This window comes from Crinia signifera, chromosome 6 (assembly GCF_055691185.1).
Source record: "Crinia signifera chromosome 6, ASM5569118v1, whole genome shotgun sequence".
Classification (NCBI taxonomy): Eukaryota; Metazoa; Chordata; class Amphibia; order Anura; family Myobatrachidae; genus Crinia; species Crinia signifera.
The window spans coordinates 189,127,103-189,152,575 of NC_139222.1; the positions used below are offsets into that span (position 1 = coordinate 189,127,103).

At 43.6% G+C, this 25,473-nt stretch overlaps 1 protein-coding gene across 2 annotated transcripts; it reads left to right on the plus strand.

Moving 5' to 3' along the window:
- Nucleotides 1–8,010: 8,010 nt before the first annotated feature.
- On the plus strand, nt 8,011–18,910 carry LOC146007171 (beta-microseminoprotein-like). Of its 2 annotated transcripts, none has more exons than XM_083145541.1 (5): nt 8,011–8,116; nt 10,880–10,944; nt 12,749–12,851; nt 16,899–17,004; nt 18,682–18,910. In XM_083145541.1, exons 2-5 carry the CDS (start codon nt 10,924–10,926, stop codon nt 18,803–18,805), a joined length of 354 nt encoding a protein of 117 aa, XP_083001667.1. In that variant the 5' UTR covers nt 8,011–8,116; nt 10,880–10,923; the 3' UTR covers nt 18,806–18,910. The 2 variants fall into 2 exon arrangements, with proteins under 2 accessions (XP_083001667.1, XP_083001669.1); XM_083145543.1 differs by having other exon boundaries at nt 8,022–8,109.
- Nucleotides 18,911–25,473: the final 6,563 nt, after the last annotated feature.

Sequence of the window (25,473 nt, forward strand, 5' to 3'; positions counted from 1 at the left end):
ACTGTAATGTAGCAATAGGAAGTCATCTTAAAGCAGGGGTGTCCAAACTTTTTGCGACAAGGGCCAGATTTGGTGAAGCGTAAATGTGTGGGGGCCGACCATTCAGCCTGACATTCTTTGAATCATTAATGACATCAGAATGGTCCCCCACTCTGCCCCCATTCACTCTACGTCCCCCAGCCTGCCCCTTCATTGTATTTCCCCCAGCCTGCCTGCATTCACTGTATGTCCCCCAGCCTGCCCCTCCTTTACTGTATGTCCCCCATTCACTGTATGTTCCCCACTCTGCACCCCTTCTCTTAATGCCCATCAGTGCCTCCATTCATTGTATGTCCCCAAGCCTGACCCTCCTTCACTGTATGACTCCCATTCACTGTATGACCCCCATTGACTATGTACCCCACTCTGCCACCTTTCACTGTATGTCCCCCAGCCTGCCCCTGCTCCCCCTTCTCTGAATGGCCATCACTGCCTCCATTCACTGTATGTCCCCCAGCCTGACCCTCCTTCACTGTATGTCCCCCACTCTGCCCTCTCCCTTCTCTGTATGTTTCCCAGCCCCTTGTGTGAGCCAGAGGACAGAGGGGCAAAGCAGGCACGGCAAGGACAGGAGATGCTTGGGCTCCCGCTGCTGCCTTCCTCCGCTCTGCATGTTACGGGAGCAAACTTCCCCCTTGCTGCCCCCCTACCCAAACACTGCTGTCACTGTGATTGTGGAGTAGGGTGATATATGATTGCATCAGCAGGGGTAGGATGCCAAACACATATCACTGTGGTGGCTGGCACCTCCTTACTGCAGCAGACAGCAAGGAAAAGGCGCGTTCGCCAGGGCCACACCTTCAGTGTCCTGTGCTTCTCACATCTGATGCTCTGCCCGCTTCCAGCTGGAGGCTGCGGGCCGCTTGAAATGACAGCACGGGCCGTAATTGGCCCCCGGGGCTGACTTTGGACATGCCTGTCTTAAAGGAACCTGTTCTCAAACAGATACAGAGAGTAGCCATATAGTAATGCTTTTAAATTAGGCAACAAGTAAAGTCTCTTTGCTATGAAAAATTGTAGTACTACAGAAATAATATTTAAGGAAACATGTTCCCTGGCACAACTAGTAATGGATATCAGTAGATCAATATCTATGCCTGTGGAAATCCACCTCCCCATCCAGCTCATGTGCTCCCCAGTTATTATCAGATGCTGATGCCGGGTCAGTTATAGTATTATAGATAGACCAAATGTATATAAATAATAATAATAAATAATAATAAAAAATATACATACATACATACACACACATATATATATATATATATATATATACATACATACATGGGCAATGTATTGGGGCCCCTACCGATCCTCCAGTGGTAGGGGTGGCGGAACCTTTGATGTCCCGCGGGTGGTAGGGGGTATTATATCAACCGCTCAGCATGTAGGGCCTGGATCAGTAATTTCCACTTATTACCCCTTTACCGCACAGATGGTGGGAGAAGGAGGCATTGGGCTGAATGAGGGTGCCCTGATACATAACTTCCAGTATGGTAGAGGATGTTTAATACGCAGAGGAGGGGTGTATAGTGGAGTGGGCTTATTATTCATAATTTTCTGGTGGGAGGACAGATTGCTTGACTGTGAAATCAGATATCTCCAGTTTCCGGAAATAGATTTCTTAGATTTTAATGGAATTAAAAACTAGAGAATTCCACCTACCAAATGGTATTGGGGACTTGGGGATCAGAGTTCATGAGGCAGCGCAATCTGCCAACGAGTATACAAAACTACATACCAGGTGTGTGGAGCTGGGGCAGTAACCATCTGCTGGAAGGCTGATATCTCTGGTTCTGGGAAAAGTATAGACAAACTTCTTGTGTCCATCAAAGGGGGAGAGTCCCAGCTTTTGGAATATACCCTCAGCAAAGCTCTAAATTAGACAGAACCTGAAATATCTGACTGGGAATAACAATTAACAGGCTTGGATGGGGACCACTGCTTTGAAGTCAGATATCTCCAGTTTCCAAAGGCCGATTTTTAAAATTCTTGCAACCATGGAAAGAGGGGACTTTCAGCTTTCAGCCAAGGGCCCTTAGACTCCTGGGGGGGTTTCTGGGTACTCAGAAACCCCCCCTGCGTGCACTACTGGTTTTAACAAATCTATCAACATGATTCAGAAGCGCAACACAAAGGAGCTATGGGGGTTATTCAGACCTAAACGCTTCTCTGCTAATTTGCAGAGCTTTGCGATAAGATAGGGCTCTACAAAGAAGGAAATCCTGCCCTGTGCAAGATTGCAGAAGGGCTGCCAAAATATCATAAACCGGCGAATAGATACAAAGCCATTTGCAACTCACTCATTACATCATGATTTCCCCAGTCTGTGCTTAACCCTGGAACTACTCAGCCGGTGCAATATAATCAGGCTGATTGAGGCGGAGCTGACTTCACACACCCTCCCTAAAAAAGCCTTGGCACACCTGCATTTTCCCTGTCACTCCCAGAAAATGGCTGGTTACTACCCTCAATGCTGAGTTCCTGTCAATCAACTTATGAATAGATAAGGATTAAAAAAGAAGCAGGATTTACCTCCTTTACCTCTTCCAGCCCCTCCCTATATTTATCCCACCTTATGTCTTTAAATATCTAAAACACCATACTTCACACTTTATCTGGGCTATTAAGCATCCCAGAGTTCATTTAAAAACACTACAGCGCCCCACTTACAACGGAGGTTTGGGTATTCCAGATTTTCACAGGTACTACTTAGCTGCCCAACTAGACCAGTGTTCAGTTGTGTAATCAGGAGGCAAAGAGGGTCTGAACCAGGGCCGCCATTAGGAATCTTAGGGCCCGGGACTGACCTTCAGTCCGCACTTGGTGTCTCTGATAGATGTCGGAGAGTCTGTGATACTGAAGGTTATTTTTTTCATATTTGGTGGTCCTGTCCTAAGTTACCGCATGACCCAAATACATCTTGCTTCCTCTACACCTTCTTTCATTATCCATGCACCAAAATAAAGTACTGCGACGCATGATCTCAGCCACCAAATAGCTGAGGACTGGAAACAAACTAAATCCCCATCGCTGCAATCTATAATATCTTGCATGTAGCATGTTTATCACATGGAATTTATGACTAATATTAGCTATAAATCCTGTAAAGTTTAGGACCCGTGTTTGAATACCCTACAACTTTCTTCTCCCTAACAAATATAATGGTCCATGTCATTCGGCTTCATAAGGCAGCGCCAACATCCTTTCAGGCGGCCAAAGGCATTCTCCACCACTATCCTAGCCAAACTGAGAGTGTGGGTGTATGCCAGTTGAATGGGAGATAGCTGCACACACTAAGTGTACCCTTTCATTAGCCAATGTGGACTGGGATGTCCATGATTTCTGTAAAGAAATGCAAGAGTATGAGTATCATTATAATTGAATGCTGTAACAGGTATGGTGCTAGAAGCAAATATATATTTTTACCTCTCTAGGAAAAAGCCATCTACCCTGCGCAATCTTGTATAAGTGAAAGTTGGCAAGAACACGAGCATCATTGGCCAGCCAATAAATACATCAGTGAAGCTAAAAGAAAGGTTTGAACATTTTTTCATAACAATTGAAAGGTACACTGCATTTAAAAATGAGAGACAGTGAAATATATTCTTACCTGTTTTTATGGTCGACCACAGCATGTAAGGCATTGGAATTCCATCCCTGATGGGGATATGGGTCCCATCAATAGCACCGGCACACTGGGGGTGCACACTCCACAAAAGCCTAGGATGGTGTCATCTAGGTGCTGTCAATGCGGCAAACAGATCAACTTTTTATATAGGGTATCCAGAATAGCCTTTGTCACCTGGCGTACAATCCTGCAAGGCAAGGAGAGGGAGAGTATGAGAGGTGTGGTGGCGACAAGACTTTGTAAAGTACTTCCTAATTCTCCACCCCCCTTGCTGGGTACCTTTTAAAGTACCCACTGAATCAACAGTAATAGCGGCGCTGTGTACAATCGGGTCGCACTTCTAATCCTCCTGCTGATCAGCGTCGGCATCTCCAGTCAGTTGCATTGATTCCCGGCACTGTGTCTCCCGCTGACCAGCGCTGGTAGCATGTACAGATCCCCAGCACTGGCAGCTGTATGTCTACATTTCCCCAGTACCTGCAGCAGTGTATTGATTCCTGGCAAGGGTCTCCAGCGCTAACATGTGCCGTCAAATGGGTGGTAGGAATGGGCTGGGGAGAAGGACCACAGCAGCCTCTTACAGGGGTCACAGGAGAAGGTGATGCCGTCACTACCCACAAAGCACTGTTTTATAAAGAAATAATAAAGAATACTTCAAGAGGGTGCAGGGGAGAGCCCGCTCGGCCTTGAAAATCTCCAAGTGTGTATGGCCAATCAATGAGCGGTGACCACTGATGTGTGCTACCCATAGGCGTGCACACATTGAGTGTCAGGGGTGCACAGGCACCCCCTAATGTTGTGCCCACTTTTATGAACACCTCTCTACCGCTAGCAATACCATCAATACGTTTTAACAAAGACTTGTGTAATGAACCAGAAAGTACTGTATATTATTTAATTCCCTTTTCCTTTCCTCTAGCAGGTAAGTGTATTAACTGTAGGAATGTCCATGGCAATGTTTCTTTCTTTTATATATCAGATATTTTATTTTACAAGTTAAAACATTAAAAGGTATATGCAACAAACATTGCATTAATACAGTAACAAAGTTACGATCACGACGGACACAAAACACAGAACTATAAGAAAATTTATATATAGATATTCAACATAGATATACTGTTACCATTTTCACATGACAACAAAATGACAATATTATCACTATTATTGCTAAAATACTACTACAGGTTGAGTATCCCCTATCCGAAATGCTCGGGACCGCGAGCATTTCGGATAGGGGAATTTTCCGTTTTTTGGAATATTTTTTTTGCAGCCATACTTACCTGTCCCCTGATGGTCACCGGGCGTCCCTCGGCGTCCGCGCAGTCCCCGGGCGTCCACAGCAGGCCTCCGGCATCTTCTCCTGGTCTCCAGCGGTCCCAGGAATGCATTGCGCGAGTGTGCGCGCGCACCGGTGACGTCACCGGCGCGCGCGCACACTCGCGCAATGCATTCCTGGGACCGCTGGAGACCCTGGAGAAGATGCCAGAGGCCTGCTGTGGATGCCCGGGGACTTGGTAAGTATGAAAAGAGGGTTAGGGGTTAAAAAAAAAAAAAAACCACGGTTTTTGGAATAATTCGGATAAGGGATGTCCGGATACCGGATACTCAACCTGTATATCATTGCACAATAATATACACGCTGCAGCTGTAAACTGTTACTTAGGCCCTTATTCTGATCGGTGCGGATATATCCGCGTGCGTTCGGCCCGCCGATGTTTTGTGTCTGCGCATGTGCAGAGGCGTCTCTGCGCATGTGCGAGCGGGGCGTACGGCCAAATCCCGCATGATATGTGAACACTCCGAACAGGGGGTGGAGAGGGGCGTGAAGGGCTATTTGGGCTCATTACCATATGCATACGCCCCGTGTTTCATGGGAGTTCCCATGAAAACGCTGGGCGTACGTATGGTAATGCGGCCGTGACGCACGTGTAGGGGGCAGACATATGACATCGCCGGATGTCAGCTGCCCGCCCAGATCCCTGCTTTTGCATGGAAAAATGTCCGTGTGGTCTGAGGTTGCGGGTGCTGGTGGAGCACACGGTCCTGCATTCGATGGTCTGCGACCATCGAATGATGGGGGAGGTTCCCTTAGATGGAGGAGGCGTATTCCGTGAAAAATACACGTGCGGTCCGTTCGGACAGCTTCTTACCGCATACGGACGGAGTTGGCGATCCGTATGGAAGGCGGGGTTTCGCACGCACGGTCCTGGCCGCATAATCGGCTCCGGCCGCACCGATCAGAATAAGGGCCTTAGTCTCTCTATATATTAAGTAGTCACTATAACCAAAGCGTCTATTTTTGTTTTGTAGATTGGAGTCCATCACTGAGTATCCTGGCAGTGGGCTTATTTGGAATCCACAAGTGATGGTGAATCAGGTAACAATTGCTGGCTTAATCACAATGTAACAATATTGTAACAACACTGTATATATCCTCTCTCCACTTTTCTTCATATCCTTTGCCTAAGTGTGTAAGTAACTGTAGCATAAAGCCAACTGTATAAAGTCTTTCAACCTTATTGCTTATTACAGTCACTATTTCTCCATCAAATAATATAAGTCAGGGGAAACGACATCTTCTCTCCTTCTGATGAGGAACCACATAAATGTCTGCCTGTTGTACAGTTATCATCTGAGGTAAACGCAGTCTCTGTGTTACCCCTGCATTAGGGTGTTAGCGTCTTTTAACCTTCCTGGGATAGAACATCTTTCAATATATACATTTGGGTGAGAGAAGACTGCATATTACAGCCTTTCTGAGGTAAAAGGTCTCTTTTCTGTCTGAAGCTGTATATAACCATAGCTTACTGCAGCCTTTCTGAGGTAAATGTCTCTTTTCTGTCTGTGGCTGTGTATAAATATAGCTGACTTTAGTTCTATGAGGTAAAATGTCCTTTTCTGAGGTAAAATGTCTTTAAACTGTATACAGCTGTGTAGGTAAATATGAGAACACCTCTTTCCTGGGCTGTACAGGTATGTATTTTGGGGCTGGACTCACCACACCTCTCCTTTTATCATTAAAGGTGCCCATACACTAGTAAGATTTATCTTCAGATCTGGCTGGTTGGAACAAAAACTTGCTTATGGATGAGTGACAGTTTGTCAGTTTTCCAGCATTTTCCAAGCAAATGGTCAACTGTCATTTGCTTTCATCCATAACCATGTTTTGTTCCAACCAGCCAGATCTGAAGATAAATCTGCATGTGTATGGCCACATTTACAGTCCAACAGGTGACAGCAATAACTTGAGAGGGAATCCAAGCAACTGATGAGCTGTCTCCGCATACCCCCAGTAAGTATAAGCATCCTCCATGCTCCCTCTGTCTGCTACACTCTTTCTGCCTGGACCTCTCCACACCAACTGCACTGTCCAACTGCTCACCCTCCTTCTGACACAGGTCATGTGACATGCTACAGACTTTCTGTGGAGCTGCCGACGCTGCTGGAAATCATTCACCACTGTAAAGGTGCCCATACACTAGTAAGGTTTATCTTCAGATCTGGCTGGTTGGAACAAAAACATGGTTATGGATGAGTGACAGTTTGTCAGTTTTCCAGCATTTCCAAGCAAATGGTCAACTGTCATTTGCTCTCATCCATAACCAGGTTTTTGTTCCAACCAGACAGATCTGCAGATAAATCTGCGTGTGTTTGGCCATCTTAAACAAATTCACCATAGTGTGCTTCATCATGACACACAATACATTGTATAGTAGGTTATTACACTTGTACTTTGTACTTCCTCTGCACACACATATCACACTTGCTTTTAGAACAGTATTCCATTAAAAGAAGCACCCATCAATCAATTATGTGTGTTTTGCATTGTTAAGTGTACTAGACCATAGTCATATAACTACATACCTGCGTCATACATATATGTTTTTGACTATATTTGCATGTACTGTGACACAGAGCAATTAGAAGATTAAAACTGAAATAAGCAGGAGATTATGATGTGGCTGAGAGACGTTTTATATTGTAGCGAGTGCCCATAGATTATGGTAGACAGGCCTGATTGGCGGTGTTAGACACAACCAATGGCTGTTGTCAGACATGCCCAATAGGTGGTGCTAGGCACACCCCTTTGATGGTGCATACACTAATAAAATGTGCTACCGCATCATCGCCATCCGTAGCTCCCACGCATGGGGGTTTCCGAGTATCTAGATACCCCCTTGGCAGCGGATCCATCAGAGAGCTTAGGCTGGCACGGGTTTCCTCCTTATACAGCTGCTAAGAAGGAGTACCAAAGAAGCTGGCTGTGTGGCTTCTGGCTGCCTGCAGGGGGAGCAGCAGCGTCACCACATAGCTCTGAGTTCTCACTCTCAGGCAGAGAAGTGAAAGTAAATGACGTGGAGCTTTGAAATTGGTCCTGGGAGAAGCTGGGGCTGGCTGCTACCAGTATTATTTCCCAGTGACTCTGCAGCAGTCAGGTGGGAGGTACATATTTTCAGGGGGGCATGTATACTGTATGTGTGTGTATACTGTGTGCATGTATACTGTATATACTGTATGTGTGTGTGCATACTGTGTGCATGTATAGTGTGTATATGTGTGTCTGTGTATACTGTGTGCATGTATACTGTATATGTGTGTGTATACTGTGTGCATATATACTGTATATTAGAGATGAGTGGTTCGGATTTGATGGAATCCGAACTGCTCCGAACATCGATGTCCCGTGAGCCACGCTCGCGAGTTTCCGGCTTTGTTCGGAAATCCGAGCGCGGCTGGAAGCTGGTGTCGGATTCTCACGAGACACAGAGTCTATAAAAGACCCGAGAATTTGTCACCATTTCACAGTAACACTTCATGCTACGCACAGCTCTGCATAGCAGTGGTGGCTGGGGGGGGGGGGGCACATTGTGCAGGAATCAGGATAGAGGGGTGTTATTAAACATGTAAACCTGTGCATTACTACTTATATTATTGTGCAGAGGAGTGTTGTGCAGCAGAGGGGTGTAGTCAGTGCAGAGGGGTGCTGTGCAGTGCAGACAGAGGGGTTTGGGCTGTACAGACTCAGAGGGGTGTTGTGCAGTGTAGAGGGGTGTTGTGCAGTGCAGAGAAGTTTGTGGCAGTGCAGTCAGTGCAGACTCAGTAGAGGGGTTTCTGGTGCAGGGGTTTGTGCTGTGCAGACTGCAGAGGGGTTTGTGTGCTGGGTTATATTATATATATATAATTAAATATACTTAATTATATTAATTATACTGGTCGTGTGTTAGGCAGGCTGTCAGTCAGTGTAGTGGGGTAGTGGGGTACACAGGCAGGTCGTCAGTCAGGTTTTGTTAATTTTTTCCCATTGTGGTGTGTGGTCACTGCGATGTGCTGCACTGCAATCCAATACACCATATACTACTGTCAGAAGCAGACAAGTTCCATGTGTGATTGTTTTGCATCCACAGTCCACGCAGTGTTATGAAAGGCCCGTCCATAAAAAAGAAATACAATATAAAAATACATTTTGCTGTACTTTATTTTTTTGCTATATACTGCACCCCATAGTATACACCCCAAGTTGCGTGTGTGATTGTTCCGCCTCCATGGTCCACGCAATGTTATCTAAGGGCTGTCCATAAAAAAGAAATACAATATAAAAATACATTTTGCTGTTTTTTATTTTTTTGCTGTATACTGCACCCCAATAGTATACACCCCAAGTTGCATGTGTGATTGTTCTGCGTCCAAGTAGCGTTATACAAGCTGTCCATTAAAAATTAATTAAAAAAATCCGAATAAATTTTTCTCGTCTTTAATTATTCATTCTTTGTGTGTAGTGCACCCATAGTATATACTGTCAGAAGGTAGGTGTGTGATTGTTCTGCGTCCAAGCAGCGTTGTCCAAGCTGCGCATTAAAAACAAATTAAAAAAATGCAAATCAATTTTTCTCGTCTTTAATTATTCATTCTTTGTGTGTAGTGCACCCATAGTATATACTGTCCGAAGGTGTGTGTGTGATTGTTCTGCGTCCAAGCAGCTTTGTCCAAGCTGCGCATTAAAAACCAATTAAAAAAATCAGAATACATTTTTCTCGTCTTTAATTATTCATTCTTTGTGTGTAGTGCACCCATAGTATATACTGTCAGAAGGTGGGTGTGTGATTGTTTTGCATCCAAGCAGCATTATCCAAGCTGCACATTAAAAACCAATTAGAAAGATCAGAATCAATTTTTTTTCGTCTTTAATTATTCATTCTTTGTGTGTAGTGCACCCATAGTATATACTGTCAGAAGGTGTGTGTGTGATTGTTCTGCATCCAAGCAGCATTGTCCAAGCTGCACATTAAAAAAAAAATTAAAAGATCAGAATCAATTTTTCTTGTCTTTAATTATTTATTCTTTGTGTGTAGTGCACCCATAGTATATACTGTCAGAAGGTGGGTGTGTGATTGTTCTGCTTCCAAGCAGCCTTGTCCAAGCTGCGCATTAAAAACAAAAACAGTCTCTGAAATAAGAGACTTTTTAATAAATATTTAAAACTTATGGACTTTATTCTGTATGCTTTGGAAAAGATATTAGAAGGCTCTATTGGTCTAATTGTAAAGATCAACATAAGGGGCACCAGCTCACAACTGTACTCCATATTTTCCCCATCCTCACCCAATAGGGGATCTTGTAAGCAAGGCAGCCTCTACAAATTATTTTAACTCTTGTGGCGCGAATATATATATATATATATATACACATACACAGGGCCGGACTGGATGATGGCCATCTAGGCCAATTTTCCATTACAAGGTTTAAGCACCACATCCCGATTTGCGCACAGAGAGCCGCTTCACTTGTGGTGGGTCCAGCGGTTCTCTGAGCGGGTTCAGGAGAGAGGGGGCATAATATGCAGATATTCCCCTCTCTCCTGCATGCCAAGATCAGCAGTACACGCATGCGAAAAAAGTCGAACGTGTGCACAAATGCCATAACACATACACAAACAGAACCCCCCCCCCCCCGCCCCCATGGTTGCTCGGCATACACACTGAGCAGAAACGCCCAGTGTGTATGCACCTTTAAGCACTTAAAACTTTACAAAGTCAATGCTTAATAATATATTCATTACATGAGTAATTCTGAAATTATAGCCTTCCCCAAGGATTGTCCTGGTGTCGTAGTACTGGGGATGTGCTCTGCAGCCACACCTTACATTTACTGCTCATGAAGGTTTATAAATGTTCTTCTCACTCAGTTGCTTTATGTGTCCAACTACAGAGACCTGCTTGCTTTATACACAAGATTCTTCTACTCTTTAAAAGATGCTTCCTAAATCTACAATGGTAAGTCCATTCTTCTCCTTGCATAAAGTAATAATGCTGTGTGATTATGCTACTTCACAAACTGGGTATACAAATAAGAATCAATGTCAATTTCATGTATAGACTTGTGCAGATTCTGGCAATGGGAAACTTCAAAATCTTTCTTCACTTTCACATCTCACTAGCAATTAATATAGCCTAATTAATACTGCTCATTAATTCAGGAGAAAAAAGAATGCTATACAGTATGTACCACTGAAAGAAATCGGCAATTCCCACTTTCAGACTACTCTGAGGACATGGGGATTGTATCAGTTCCCAGCTCTATAACGGGCTTGACTGAAACTGGAGGTACCCTTGCAATCTCCCATTTATGAAGCTGCTATATAGTAGTGAATACATTTTATATCTCATTACTATGAGAAGTATTTGCAGCTAGCTTACATACAGCAAGGAATGTCCCAATCTAAATAGCAGATTTTCTTATCAAATCTGCCGTGCATTCATCTGTTAACTTTACTTATGCAACATAAAAGCTTGGATTCTGCCCTCAAGACTGACAAGTATCGATAGCCAAAAATATAACATTAAGCCTCCTACACACTAGAGCAGAGGTTCCCAAACTGTGGGTCCTGACCTCAAAGTGGGTTCCGACCTTCTCAGCATGGGGTCGCGACTCCATGTTGCTGACCATCATGACTTTTCTAATCTCAGTCATTGATTCAAGGAGTCTGAAAAATATATTGAATTGTCTGTTATTTTAGACTCCTCCCATCATTTTGTGCCTCCACAATGCTGCCATGTATGTGCTGTCTGCTGACTACACATGTGACGTGATGACCTTCTGCAGTAACTTGCTGGGGTCCTGTCATTAGTTTTATTGGGGCAGATGTATTAAGCATGAAGAAGAGATAAAGTGGAGATAAAGTGAAAGGAGATAAAGCACCAGCCAATGAAATGTGTTTGAAATATGACAGTTGGGAGTTGATTGGCTGGTGCTTTATCTCCTTTCACTTTATCTCCAATTTATCTCTTCTCCAGGCTTAATACATCTGCCCCATTGTCTGATGGGGCCCCAGAGCAAAATAGTTTGCGGATCCCTGCACTAGAGGATATAGTGAAAGATATCACTCAGAAGCGGCTTTCTGTGCGATATTGTTCACAATTTCGTCTTATAAGTACTCTCAATATCGTTCCTATGCATCGGTAACAATGATTGATGTTGGCAAAACTTTGGCTATATAGCTCAATGGTCAATTTGGCTATATAGCTAAAGGACAGTGGGACAGTGGATCCCTGTGACATCACTGAATAATATAGTTTATTGATATCGTTCAGTGTGTATGCACAATATTGGGACCCACAGCCCCTATTTAGTGTGTATGGGGATATACTTAACTCTGGCAGAATGTCTTTGAGGCTTGCAAATTTCTATTAGTCCCTCAGAACTCCAAATCATTATGCAATCCTCTTGCATAGCTTATTGTATCCTCATAATTGTGCCATAGCAGAGGCTTGTGCTGATGATTATGGAAGATGCACCTCACACCATTGTGCATTAATGGGCAGTGAGTGATGCAGCTGTGGACAGGCCACGGAAATCAGATCATATCACTGTGACATTGTTGGCCCCTCATCTGCATGTCCTGGAGGAGAGAAAAGTAATGTCTGATGCTTGCAATAAAACAAATTCCGAGCACACAACACTACATTTCTAAGTCACAAACAAGGCATTTGCTGCTTTAGTTTGTGCTTAAACCATGAATGAGCTACAACTTGTTGCCTATCACTTATATGATGTTGCCTTTATCTCATTTGTAAACAGGGCTCTGTTGTGTTTTTAATCATGGTTTCCAGTTTCCTGGTATTGTGCAATGGCTGTATTAACACTGACCCAGAACGTTCAGCACGAGGCCTAAAACCAGATGGTAAGTGGATCCCTATATGTACAGTATATACAGTAAGAGCAGGATTTTCCTATCTGTGATAAGTGTAGACACCATGGACACTCAGTGGCTCTTGTCAGATATCACTGGTGATCAGGGGCGGATCCAGGAAAAAATGACAGGGGGGGGCACCATGATAGGGGAGGGGGGGGGGGGGTGATAGTGGTGCCAATGTGCCCTGTCAGAGAGTGGAGAGTGAGATAGAGAAGGAGAGCAGAGAGATGGTGGTAATGGGATTATAAATAGGCCCTGGCCTTTTAAGTACACAGGCCCACCTTGGCATGAAACATGAAGGGAGCAGTTGTGCGCGTGCGGTTTGAAAAAGGGGGCGTGGTCTCGTGAAAAAGGGGGTGTCCTCAAGTGTAGTGTATTACACCATAGACCACTTCTACACATTATGCAACAAAATAGCATACGCAATTATAGGAAATGAGCCCAAATTGGTGTAATGTACCATACCATATACCACTTCAACACATTATTCTACACAAAATTCACATAATGCCACATGGATTGAGCCAAAATTCACATAATGCCACATGAATTGAGCCAAAATTCACATAATGCCACATGGATTGAGCCAAAATTCACATAATGCCACATGGATTGAGCCAAAATTCACATAATGCCACACAGATTACATGAAAATTCATAACATGCGCAACAAAGAAGGACAATGTGCGCCAAAAATTTGCACCATGATTCCCATTACACGTTAAGCAATGGACCATTATATTATACCCATTGTCAGCACTGTACAGTTGCCTCTATATTATATTATATATCAGTGTCTACTTAGCGTTTAAATTCATATTATGACACAGAGAATAAGCCGAAATTCACATTCTGACACAGAGAATAGGCCAAAATTCACATTCTGACACAGAGAATAAGCCAAAATTCACATTCTGACAGAGGCAATGAGTAAAAATTCACATTCTGACCCACGGTACCAGATAACACACATGCCCCACAGTGCCAGATAACACACATGCCCCCACGGTGCCAGATAACACACATGCCCCCACGCTGCCAGATAACACACATGCCCCCACGGTGCCAGATAACACACAGAAAAAAGCATCTTACCGCTGACAGGCACATTTATTTATTTATTTTTTAACAGTTTCTTATATAGCGCAGCATATTCCGTTGCGCTTTACAAAGGGGACAGTGATACAACAAAACAGGGTGTGTTTACAGACAGTCAAAATGTAGGAGGGCCCTGCTCACAAGCTTACAATCTATAGGGAAATAGGCATTGATACATAAGGATAGATACTGTATTCTTTATTGCATCGATTCCACCAGAATGCAAGGTTCTATGACTGGTTCTGGAATTTGATAAGCTTGCCTGAAGAGATGAGTTTTTAGGGAACGCTTATAGGTATGGAGACTGGAGGAGAGTCTTATTGTGCTTGGGAGGGCATTCCACAGAGTGGGTGCAGCCCGAAGAAAGTCCTGCAGTCGGGAATGGGAGCGAGTAATGAGTGTGGATGAGAGACGCAGATCTTGGGAGGAGCATAGAGGTCGTGTTGGATGATATTTTGAGATAAGAGAAGATATGTATGTTGGTGTAGTTTGGTTTATGGCTTTGTGTGTAAGTAAAATAATTTTGTATTGAATACGGTAGAATACAGGTAACCAATGAAGTGACTGACAGAGTAGCTTTGCAGACGATGAACATCTGGCTAGGAAGATTAGCCTTGCAGCTGCATTCATAATGGACTGTAGTGGTGAGAGTCGGTATTGGGGAAGGCCAATAAGGAGACTATTGCAATAATCAATGCGTGAGATGATGAGAGCATGGATTAGAGTTTTTGCAGTGTCTTGTGTAAGGTAAGGGCGAAATTTAAATATGTTTTTTAGGTGCATGTGGCATGATTTTGAGACAGATTGAATGTGGGGTACAAAGGAAAGTTATGAGTCAAGGATAACACCTAGGCAGCGAGCTTGAGAGGTAGGAGTGATTGTCATCTTCTCAACAGCGATAGAGATATCAGGTTGGTAACTACTATTTATTGGCGGAAATATAATTAATTCTGTTCTTGAGATATTAAGTTTGAGGTGGCGAGATGACATCCAGGATGAAACAGCAGAAAGGCATTCAGAGACACGGCTCAATACAGATGGGGACAGGTCCGGGGAGGATAGGGAGAGCTGAGTATCATCCGCATACAGATGATACTGAAATCCAAAGGAGCTGATTAGTTTGCCAAGAGATGAGGTATAGATTGAGAAAAGCAGGGGACCTAAAACTGAACCCTGAGGTACTCCAACAAGAGGAGGTAGAATCAGAGAAACGAACACTAAAGGAGTGGTTAGATAGGTAGGATGAGAACCAAGAGAGGGTTGTGTCTTTAAGACCTATGGATTGTAGTGTTTGTATGAGAAGTGTGTGGTCAACAGTGTCAAAAGCAGCAGAGAGATCTAGAAGAATTGGTATTGAGTAGTGGCCTTTAGACTTAGCAGTGACCAGATCATTCACAACTTTAGTCAGTGCTGTCTCTGTGGAGTATTGGGCACGAAAGCCTGACTGATGCGGGTCCATTAAGTTGTGCGAGTTAAGAAAGTGTGTGAGGCGAGTATAGGCAAGTCTTTCAAGTAGTTTGGAGGTGCATGGAAGTTGAGAAATGGGACGGTAGTTTGAGAGAGAGCTTGGATCAGAATTCAGTTTTTTTCAGAATCGGAGTAATAACTGCTTGTTTGAACAATGAAGGAAAGACACCAGTAGAGAAAGAGAGGTTACAGATTTTAGTTAAGATTGGGATGAGCACAGGAGACAGAGATTTACTTTTTTGCGAGGGTATAGGGTCAAGAGGAGAGGTAGTAGAGTGGGAGGCAGAGAATAGTGCAGATACTTCATCTTCATTTGTTGGATCAAATGAAGCAAATGCTTCAAAAGGCTCAGGTATGGAATTGAGCATATCACCAACTGAGTTGGAGCATACCAATTCATCTCTGATCTTGTCAATCTTATCCCTGAAGTAGGAAGCAAGATCTTGTGCATGGATAGTGGTTGGTGGCTTGGACGAGGGAGGGTTGAGAAGGGATTTAAATGTATTAAAAAGACATTTTGGGTTAGAAGCTTCATGCACTAGCACTGCTCCCTGATGCTGGTAACTGCAGGCCATTCTGCCCCCTCACAGCAGCCGCTCGCCTCCCTCTGCCACCTCACAGCATGTAGCCGCACTCCCTTCCTCCCTCCCTTTTCCCACCTCCGCCGCCGCGGCCAAACCCCTCATCCCTGCACTGTGGGTGCGCTGTGACGTCACACGTGCACCCGTGCAATGCACTATTGGGAACGGTAAAGCCAGGAGAGGCTTCAGAAGAAAATGTGCAGTATTACCCACATTTTTTTCTGAAGCCTCTCCTGGCTTCAGCATTCGGAACGGGGGGCAGGAGGACTGGCGGCAACTTAAAAGAGAAAAAAATAAAAGTGTCAGAAATGACAGGGGGGGGGGGGGCACGTGCCCAGGTGCCCCCCCCCCCCCCCCCTAAATCCGCCAGTGCTGGTGATTGCCTTCTTTGTCTGGATTTGGCAAGAGCTTCCCCATGAAGTCTATGTTTATGAAGGAGTGTGGTAGTAGATGTACCACAACAGTAGAATAGGAAGCCCACTGAGAGCGCACAGAAGGTCCCAAGACTAATTAGTGAAGAGGTAAGTGGTCAATCCAATTACCTGTGAAGGGGGCAAGTTACCAGCACAGCAACGTGTAAATGCTGACAATGGCACTGCAATTCACCCCCTCTCACCCCTATGGGGCTGCAAACAGAAATCAGTGACTTGGATGGTACCATAAGTGTGACATGCAGCTGAGTCATAACTCCAGTCAGCATTGTCAAGGGGCTCAGCTTCACTCAGCTGTGCAAGGAGACTTTTCTTGTTAAATTCCTGTTCTGTTAATAGAACATCTCAGCTATCACAGCATTTTCCTAAGTAGATCCCTTAGTTCTAGTTCTAATAGTATTCTTTTGCCACTAGTTATACTTGGCTTACTCTTTATAACTTGCCCTCCTACCTCCTAGGCTGCATGGATGGGGAAATCAAGAGACCTTTAGGTTCCACATGGTCCAAGGAAGGTTGTATAACATGTACTTGTGGATCAGATGGCAGCAAGTCCTGTTGTATAAGGTAAGTTTCCACAAATAATAAAATTCCGGGCTCTTCACTTAGTAAAGTATATTGCCAGCAGAAGCAACTTACACAAGGAGAAGGATTGTGTGAGGGCAATGTCATGGTGTGGTCTGCTGGCACAATGTGCTGGAGGTAAAGAGGCCTCAAGGTAACAGTAGAGAACTTGGAATTCCTAGGTACAAATTGGAAACACTTCAGCTAGTTCAACCACCCAGTTCCTGTAGAACAGTGGTTCCCAACCTTTTTTCTCTCCCGTACCCCTTGATTAGGCTTTTCATTGATTCATAGACAGTACTTATGAGTGGGGTGGAAGTGAGCGGTATGTGTATCCTTATGCATGTCCTTATATTAAGGAGTAGCGGACAGGAATTGTGCCCTTCCGTGTCTGGCCGCTGGCTGTGTATTGTCTCCAGGGTTCCCACTTACACCTGTAGGATTAATGCCGCTGCTTCTTCCACCCGTGTCAGTGCAGGGCAGATGATCTCTGATGTCTGAGGGCAGCACGGGTAGCTCCCATTGGATTGCTGGTCAGGCAAAAGCACAATAAGACGCTGAAGATAGAACCATAAGTGACACAACATGGTTCTTCTCAATAGCAATGGGTCTTCTTCTGCCATCAAAATACTTTTTTTCATCTTCCGCCATTACCAATATTATTTTCAAGTACCCCCAACTGGTCTGCAGAGTACCCCCAGGGGTACTAGTACCCCAGGTTGGGAACCACTGATCTAGAAGAAACATCCAATAATGATCAAAAGTCTATTTCAAGGTCCACCCACTTCACTTGCATTTGTAAAGGTGCAAATGGTTCCTGCAAATGTACAAGGAGGTCTCCAAGGTCAATAAGTCAAATCCTTTACCAGGGAGGAAAATGCAGTGTGTCCTACGGCAAAGCAGGGATTGCCTCTGTAAATGTTCCTCCACCACTGAATTAAATAATTTAGTTGAAAAAAAACAAAATGTTGTTTTCAGGATCCAGTGCAAAAGCATGTGTGCTCATACCTAAACACAATCAGCACTTACTAAAGAATGCCTGTCAAAACTCTGCACCTGTGATACACAGATGCTTCCATCATCTTTTTCCTTCATCTTAACGTTAGACAGATTTAAATGGAAGACTTCACAGAAGAGCATTTGCACTGTGGTTTGGCATTTTGGTTATCTGTAAATTACACTTAGTATATTACTCACACCATTAAAAGGACACAGCAACAGCAACATTCCTGCACTTACTAACCCTGGCACAAAAAATAACTTTTCTCATTTCACATGTGGAGTGTATTATTATTGAAAGGTAGAGCCACATATTTAGATTACTGACTTTCAAGTGGGGTGCTTAGCCCTAAATGAAGCAGGAAACAAACTTACCTAAACTTCCTAGCAATCTCTTATTTATCTTATTCTAAACACTAATGGTTAGGCATACAAATAACATTATCACATTTATATTTATATTTCTCTGCCTCATTGTCTATTTTGAAGTTGATTAGTACACTTGTGTAGAACATTTTCAGGAAAACATTTCCCCATCTATTTCTTTACAAATTCATCTGTTCACAACAGGTTCTATGGTATAAACACAAGCATGGCACTCATTACTTACTCATTACGCAACACTATTCAATATAGTTACCACTTCATATATAAATTAAATTATCCTACATTACTTTTTAGCACAATGAAGCCTGTCTATCGTGAACCGGAATGTGAGGCTGTACTAAACACGACTACCTGCAAGTATGATGCCAGGAGAAAGGATGGATCCTCGGGGCCATGTCAACCTTGGGCTGTAATGTAACTGATGCAATAATAGGGAACAGAATGGAAAAGATGTATATAGGGAATATGAAGTATAATCATATCGACAGTCTAACAAATAAAACAAATGTTACCCTGTGCTGTGTATCACAATTTCTGTGTTTTTTTTTTTATTTTTTATACCAGGATGCTAATACGTTATGGCCCTAATTCAGATCTGATCACAGTACAAATTCAAGCAACTAATGTAAAACCCTCATAATTTACTGATATACTGTAGTGGAGTAATGTCTCAATCACCCAAGGGCCAAATCAGGGAAAAAAGGAATATTAAACAGGTTTATTTGGGCATTTTTAAAATGAAGAATTTCCCAGATTTCCCACCTATTATTGATGGCAGCTGATTGGGCTGGGGTGGATCGAGGAATCTGTAAAATTGTCCGTCTGATATATGAGGGCTTAAAGTTGCACTCGGAGACTAGGATCTGCCTTTTCCAGCAGTATTTGGTGATAAGTTACATATAAATCAGGTTTCCACACTGTTATGTTGCACAGATAAGTGAATTATTACAGTCTACAGTTGGACTTCTGCCAAAGTGTAGATCAGAACTATAATGCAAAAACTTTAAATTCTACCTCTCTTGTACAAAGCATCTTTAGAGGTAGATTAATAGCATAGTGTAAATCGGCCCCCACATTCTGTGAATCATATTTCATTCCAACTTACAGGTCATTTACCAAGGGGCCGATCAATCTAAAAGTTGAGAGGAACTCTGAAAGTCAAAAGAATTTAGCACCAAGTTTTGAATTTCCTGAAAATTCCAGCTCATCTTGTGTAATTAGTGAACAATTGATTCACAGGCACACTCCGCATCTGGGCTCCATCTTGTATGCAGCTTACTTGATAAAAAGCTCTTTGATTGAAATACATCACACACCCCACAGCTGCTATGCACAAAGCATAATCATCAATTAACTTATTCCAACAGCCCATTAGCAGAATGGCTGCAGCTGTTTAATTTGTTTTCTTAACCCTACTGTATATTAATGTTAATGCCATCCCAAAGAGATTAAGATACTGTACTATAAGGGGCAATATGTTTGCAGGCCAATGTTACTGTTATTCTGCAAATTTTCTAAGGAAAATGTATAGTAATTATTTTAGTTTCACATACAAGATACAACCATGGTATAAATTGCTGTTATTATACAGATGGAGCTGGCCTCTTCCATCTGGGGGCTGGCGGTCAGATCGCCAACTGCCAGCCCCCACCAGCCGCCGGAAGGGGACACACGCAACCCCTTCTAACGGCGCTCCCCCTCCTCGCTGCTGGTTCCCGAAGGCTTGCCCCCACCTCCCCGCTCCCCCCCTAACCCTGCATGTCTCTCTGAAGCGGAGACGGGCAGAGTGCGCGTTCCCTACCACCCGGTAACTGGGACGCACGTGCGTGTGGTACACTCGCACGTCCCAGTCAGATGGAGCGAAAAGTAGCGCTAGTACACCAATGAACATTCACAATATTTAATATCATATAAAAACATATAAAACACTTGAAGTAGGACAAAGGATCCGTTCCTATGTATGCCACCAATGCTAACGTATAAACTCCAATGATGTCCAAAGAAGAATCAAACCCACATGGTAGGTACCAGTTGGTGGTGTGATACAGGTGGGTAGATTTTGATAATTACCACAGTTGAGTCACCAGGAGGAATTACCCTTTCCACACTGGGACTTTCCAAGACTCCTGCCCAGTTGGGGCCATTAACACTCCTGTATAGTCTGTCACATCCAAAACTCATGCCAAGGCAGGGTCACCTGATATTCCTGTCCAATCAGGGCCATTGGTGACTCCCATCCAACCAAGGTTCCGCTATCCAGCTTGCTTAAGTTTCAAGTACGGAGACAGGTAGGAGTAGTATCCTGCACAGGACAATAAGGAAATCAAGTGTAATCAAAGAACCAACTAGAAAGAGTGTATATTTTGTGACATACAACAGTTACAACGTTGGAGGTGCCTCCAAGAATCAAGTACCAGTATACTTAGAAAGAAGAGAGACGGTAGTCCACAAAGAGTGGGCAACCGTTCTCAGACAGGGATTCTTGTTGGAGGCACACTTTTAATTTTTTGAGAATGATGTATTATGAATGAGTTAAAACTTAACTTTTAATTCCAATATATCTAAAATAATGATAACTCTTATTAGATCATGTGAGGCAAAATTAGCCATATAGAGTTAACCTGTAGATAAATATTTAGCATATTTTCATGTGAACAAAAAAGAAAAGAATGGCCACTGATATATTTTCTCATATAATCTTGTCTAAACCAGTGGCAATTGGTGGTGTTGTTTTAAATAAACATATAGCATAAATTATGCAAATTTTTGGAACCTATAATAGGTCAGCTGATGACAGATCCAGAGTATGTGATTTATCTATAGATATTTGAAAATTATTATATTGAGAATATATCACATATAGTATACCCCTAGATGATGATTGGCCGTATGTTGTAAAGACTATCATAGTCTGATAACTGGCGCAGGTATCCTTTCAAGATTGGGAAAAGCGCAGTACAGTGAGTTAGAATCTAATCTTTCTGCTGCCCACCTTCTTCATGGAAATGAGCGGAAGGGGGGTGAGAGAAGAGTTAGATGCACTGATGGAAAAACTAGCAGGTGAAAAGAGGACACTCCTGTAAGTGGTGTTAGGTCAGTCCTGATACTAAAGCATTGCAGGGCTGAAATTCGCCACCAGGAAGTCTCTCTTTGCACGTTGAAGGAAAATCTAGATGAAGAAAAAAAGGGGGGGGGGGTTTGGGAGGGGGGGAAGGAACGGAAAAGGGAAAAGCAAGAGTTAGGGAAAGAAAAGGCTGAGGTAAAATTTCAGACACAGGCAGATGGATCTAAAAGTCTGGCAGCAGATTCATAAAAAATGTACGCTCAGAGTAAAAATATCACATTCAATCTATTGCAGCCCAACAGAGAAGTAATATACAAGAAGTGCACACGCAACAAAAGCATACACATATAGTCTATATGCCAATGATGTTCAGCAGTTTAGACATTTACTAAGTGGCAGTAATAAATTGTAACAGAATGCTGGTAGATGAACAATTATAAGTATCAATACAGTTACTGTCTAGCAGCAAATTTATGCCAAAATTCTGTGACAATTTGCAGCAGTATCATATATATATATATATAAATGATGTTTCAACAGTTTTTCAGCATATATTGTACGGCCGTAATACAGTATTGTCAAAATGCTGATAGACAGACAAAATTAGTCATTAATACCATCACTGTCTAGTGGCAGTTTTATAGTAAAGCTCTGCAACACTCTTCCGTGCACATATAGTTTTTATCAGTAATATGTTCAGCAACTTTCTAACATTCAATATTTGGCTGCGGTAAAGCTGAAGAAAAATGCTGACAGATCAGCATTTACACAGATTTGTACTTCTACTATCTGGCATCAAATCTATATAACGGCTCCGCAGCAGATTGTAACTCAATGTGTGGTTACAGCAATAATGCCCTATGTAGCTAATACACATTTATAGAAGGACATGTACACATATAAGCACAAACACAACAAACACAATGCCTGTTTGTATCCACAATGGGAGCGCAGTTAATAATTGGAAAAAGATCACATTGACATTGCCCACAGTGAATGTATAGTATAGGGATAATCAGGAGCACATTAAATGCCAATTAGTAGTAGTGGACAATAGTCTAACAATTACTATACAGATGTCTAGCAGATTGGGCAAAATAGAAGGAAGGAGGCGTACATATATGAAAAAGATGTCCGCTGCCAGAAAATAAATAAATAAATAAAGAAAAAAGAGACTAATCTGAAGAGTCACCGTTTACTTATCAATAAAAGGCATGGAGTGACTACAATTTGATACATATATTACCTTACAGCCAGAAGACAAAAGTAATAAAGGGAGCAGATGAGACAGCAGTGATAAGTGCTGGAATCAATCACAGAGGTCCCGTCTTCTGAGAGCGGACGGGAGATACTAGTGATTTGCCGGCGCACTGCTGGAGAAAAAAAGGCGCTGGAGAAAAGGTGCTGGGACAGCCGCTGTGAGCGGTGTTAGGTCTGTCCTGATGCTCGAGCAGAGCAGGGCAGAGATGCGCCGCCAGCGTGTCCCAGACACCCTGGAGAAGGAAGCGGGGAGGATACCTGCGGCGGCGAGGGGTAGCTGGATTAGAGTCACGTCTGGCAGTTCCCCATGAACTGAGGAGACTGTCAGCACCAAAGCAGCGTCAATCAGAACGCGTTTCACCACGTGGGCTTGATCACCACGTGGGCAGGTGATCAAGCCCACGTGGTGAAACGCGTTCTGATTTTATCAGAAGAAGTCTTCTGCACCTTGATAAAAGAGCTGCAATAGCTCAGAAACGTTGGTGACTATCCTGGTCTCCGTTTGGTTCTTTCCGAGTGCCGCCGCATCCTAACCATTATATATATATATATATATATATATATATATATATATATATACACAGGGCCGGTGCCACCACTAGGCAGCTTTAGGCATTTGCCTAGGGCGCCGGCCACTGGAGGGCGGAAGAAAGGAGCAGAAGCTCCCAGCCTGGATGGAGGTGAGCGGCAACTCTCCCCCCCCCCCCCCCTCACCCGACACCCCACCCAGCAATGCGGTGGGGCCCGCGCCGCATAACCCAGCACCATCCCCCCCCCCCCCTGTGAAATTGCTTCTTTCTCCACTGACGCAATATGATTGTGCCTAAGCTGTCATTGGCCCAAGACTGCAGCTTTCCCAGCATTACAACTGGTAATGACAGATTGGTGCCACTGCCGCAGCGAGCCCTGCGAGGTGACGCAGAATACATGTAAAGTAATCTGCGTCCGCTCGCCACGCTTCGGGCTCACTATCTGAAATCAACTCCATGCTGACGTGGATAGTGGGTGAATGAAAAGGTTGGAGGACGCGTTCCGACGCCGCTCGCCATGCTTCGGGATGCCGTGGATAGTGGTGGTGTTTTATTAACTCATTCACCCCTGCAAAATCATGCAACTTACACAGTAATGACGACATGTGTTGACTAAGAAGTATAATTTACTTAAAAAACTAATAAACCATAAAATAACAGGTAATACAAACAATTGAATTAAAACAGGAAAGATTAATTAATACCATGTAATCAAGATCAAATAATTTAATTGTCCTTCGGTAGCAGTGTCAGTGCGTGGAAGATACGTTCAAAAGGGTCATCCCCACCCAAAGTTTTCCGCCACATTAATTCTTCCAAATACGATTGCAACATGTGCCTTGCAGTGCCCCAATGACATTTATTGCACCCTTTACATTCGCCCCACATCCTTTCAATGTTTTGCGTATGTACCCCTGTTGATGGGTCAATGAAATTATATCTGCGGTTCACCTGGGCGTGCTCGTATCCGGCCAATCGCAGCTGGTCTGTGCTGTACGCCCTCCAACAGTCTGTATATATTTACATTACATTAATGTGCTGGCATCGCGGGTGGCCACCTTTGTCAGGAAACACTGCCCTGTTTCCCTGCAGATTCCCCCGAATACCCACTGCTGGGGTAACATCCAGCCTACATTGCTTTGCCTCCTGACATATAAGGTCTCTTCCACCTCTACTATGCGATCTGTCCCACCAATACGGCGTTGCGCCATTAGATCCATCAAGCTGGCCTCCCGCATCCATTTATTGTACAGTACTGCAGTCTTCTTGGACATATCAAGCTGCTGCTGGCAGTTCTCTACCAAGGTCATCTCCTGCGCCCAGGAGTAGATTAACCTCACCAATGTCAGGAAGGGTAAGCGGCACCCGGGGAAAAAGTGTGCTGCTCTAAGGCTTGCCTTAAGCCGACAAACCTGGCACCGCCACATACCTTGAGACTCAGCCTCATACTGTGTCCATTGGCGCAATTCGCCACCACTGGCAAAAGATGATTGCGCTGGAAGAATTCAATTGCCTCCGCCTCCGTCTGCGGCAATGAAAATAAATTCTGCACAGCAGCCATTTCAGTCGAAATAAGCAAATCACCAAGAATCAATCACTAGCTCACAAATGCACGTCCACTCCTCTCACAAAATCACCTCAGAGTGATTTTTTGTGAGGATGTGACAGGGGGCGGGATTACCAGTGAGCGGTAACAGGAGTGACTGAAATCGCATTGCACGCATCGTATGACACTATATTGCGGCATGCGATGCGATGCAATTTCACTATGTTCGCATACTTTGATAATGTGGGCGCCGTGCTAGGAAACAAGTACCACAAATTTCAATGTTTTTGGTACAAACATAAAGTGTTGATGGCATCCCATGTGCACCACACTAAAATACCTCTTCATAAATTCTGCATTAAATCATATTCGACAATCTCTGTAATCTCTTCAGGTTCGCATACAGATAAACAGCCTGCTCAATCTGGTAACATTAATATGATTGGGAAGAAAAGAATGCCTATTCCTCAGAGAGGTGACAGATCTCTATCATAGTCCATCACTCTGCCTGGGAAGTAGGTCATATGTATAACAATGCCACTCATAGGGCCTTATTTTGGTTCATTCTTTCTGACAAAATCCTTCTTAGATGGGAAAAACCATGTGCACTGCAGGTGGGGCAGATGTAACATGTGCAGAGAGAATTAGATTTGGGTGGGGTTTTACTTTAAAGTGAGATCTATATT

Bases quoted from the DNA above. Each gene is read 5' to 3' on its own strand.
- LOC146007171 (XM_083145541.1), top strand. From the start codon at position 10,924: ATGCTTCCTAAATCTACAATG. The intron at 12,852-16,898 runs GTAAGTGGATCC...CCTACCTCCTAG, and splicing joins ACGAGGCCTAAAACCAGATG to GCTGCATGGATGGGGAAATC. The intron at 17,005-18,681 runs GTAAGTTTCCAC...ATTACTTTTTAG, and splicing joins AGCAAGTCCTGTTGTATAAG to CACAATGAAGCCTGTCTATC.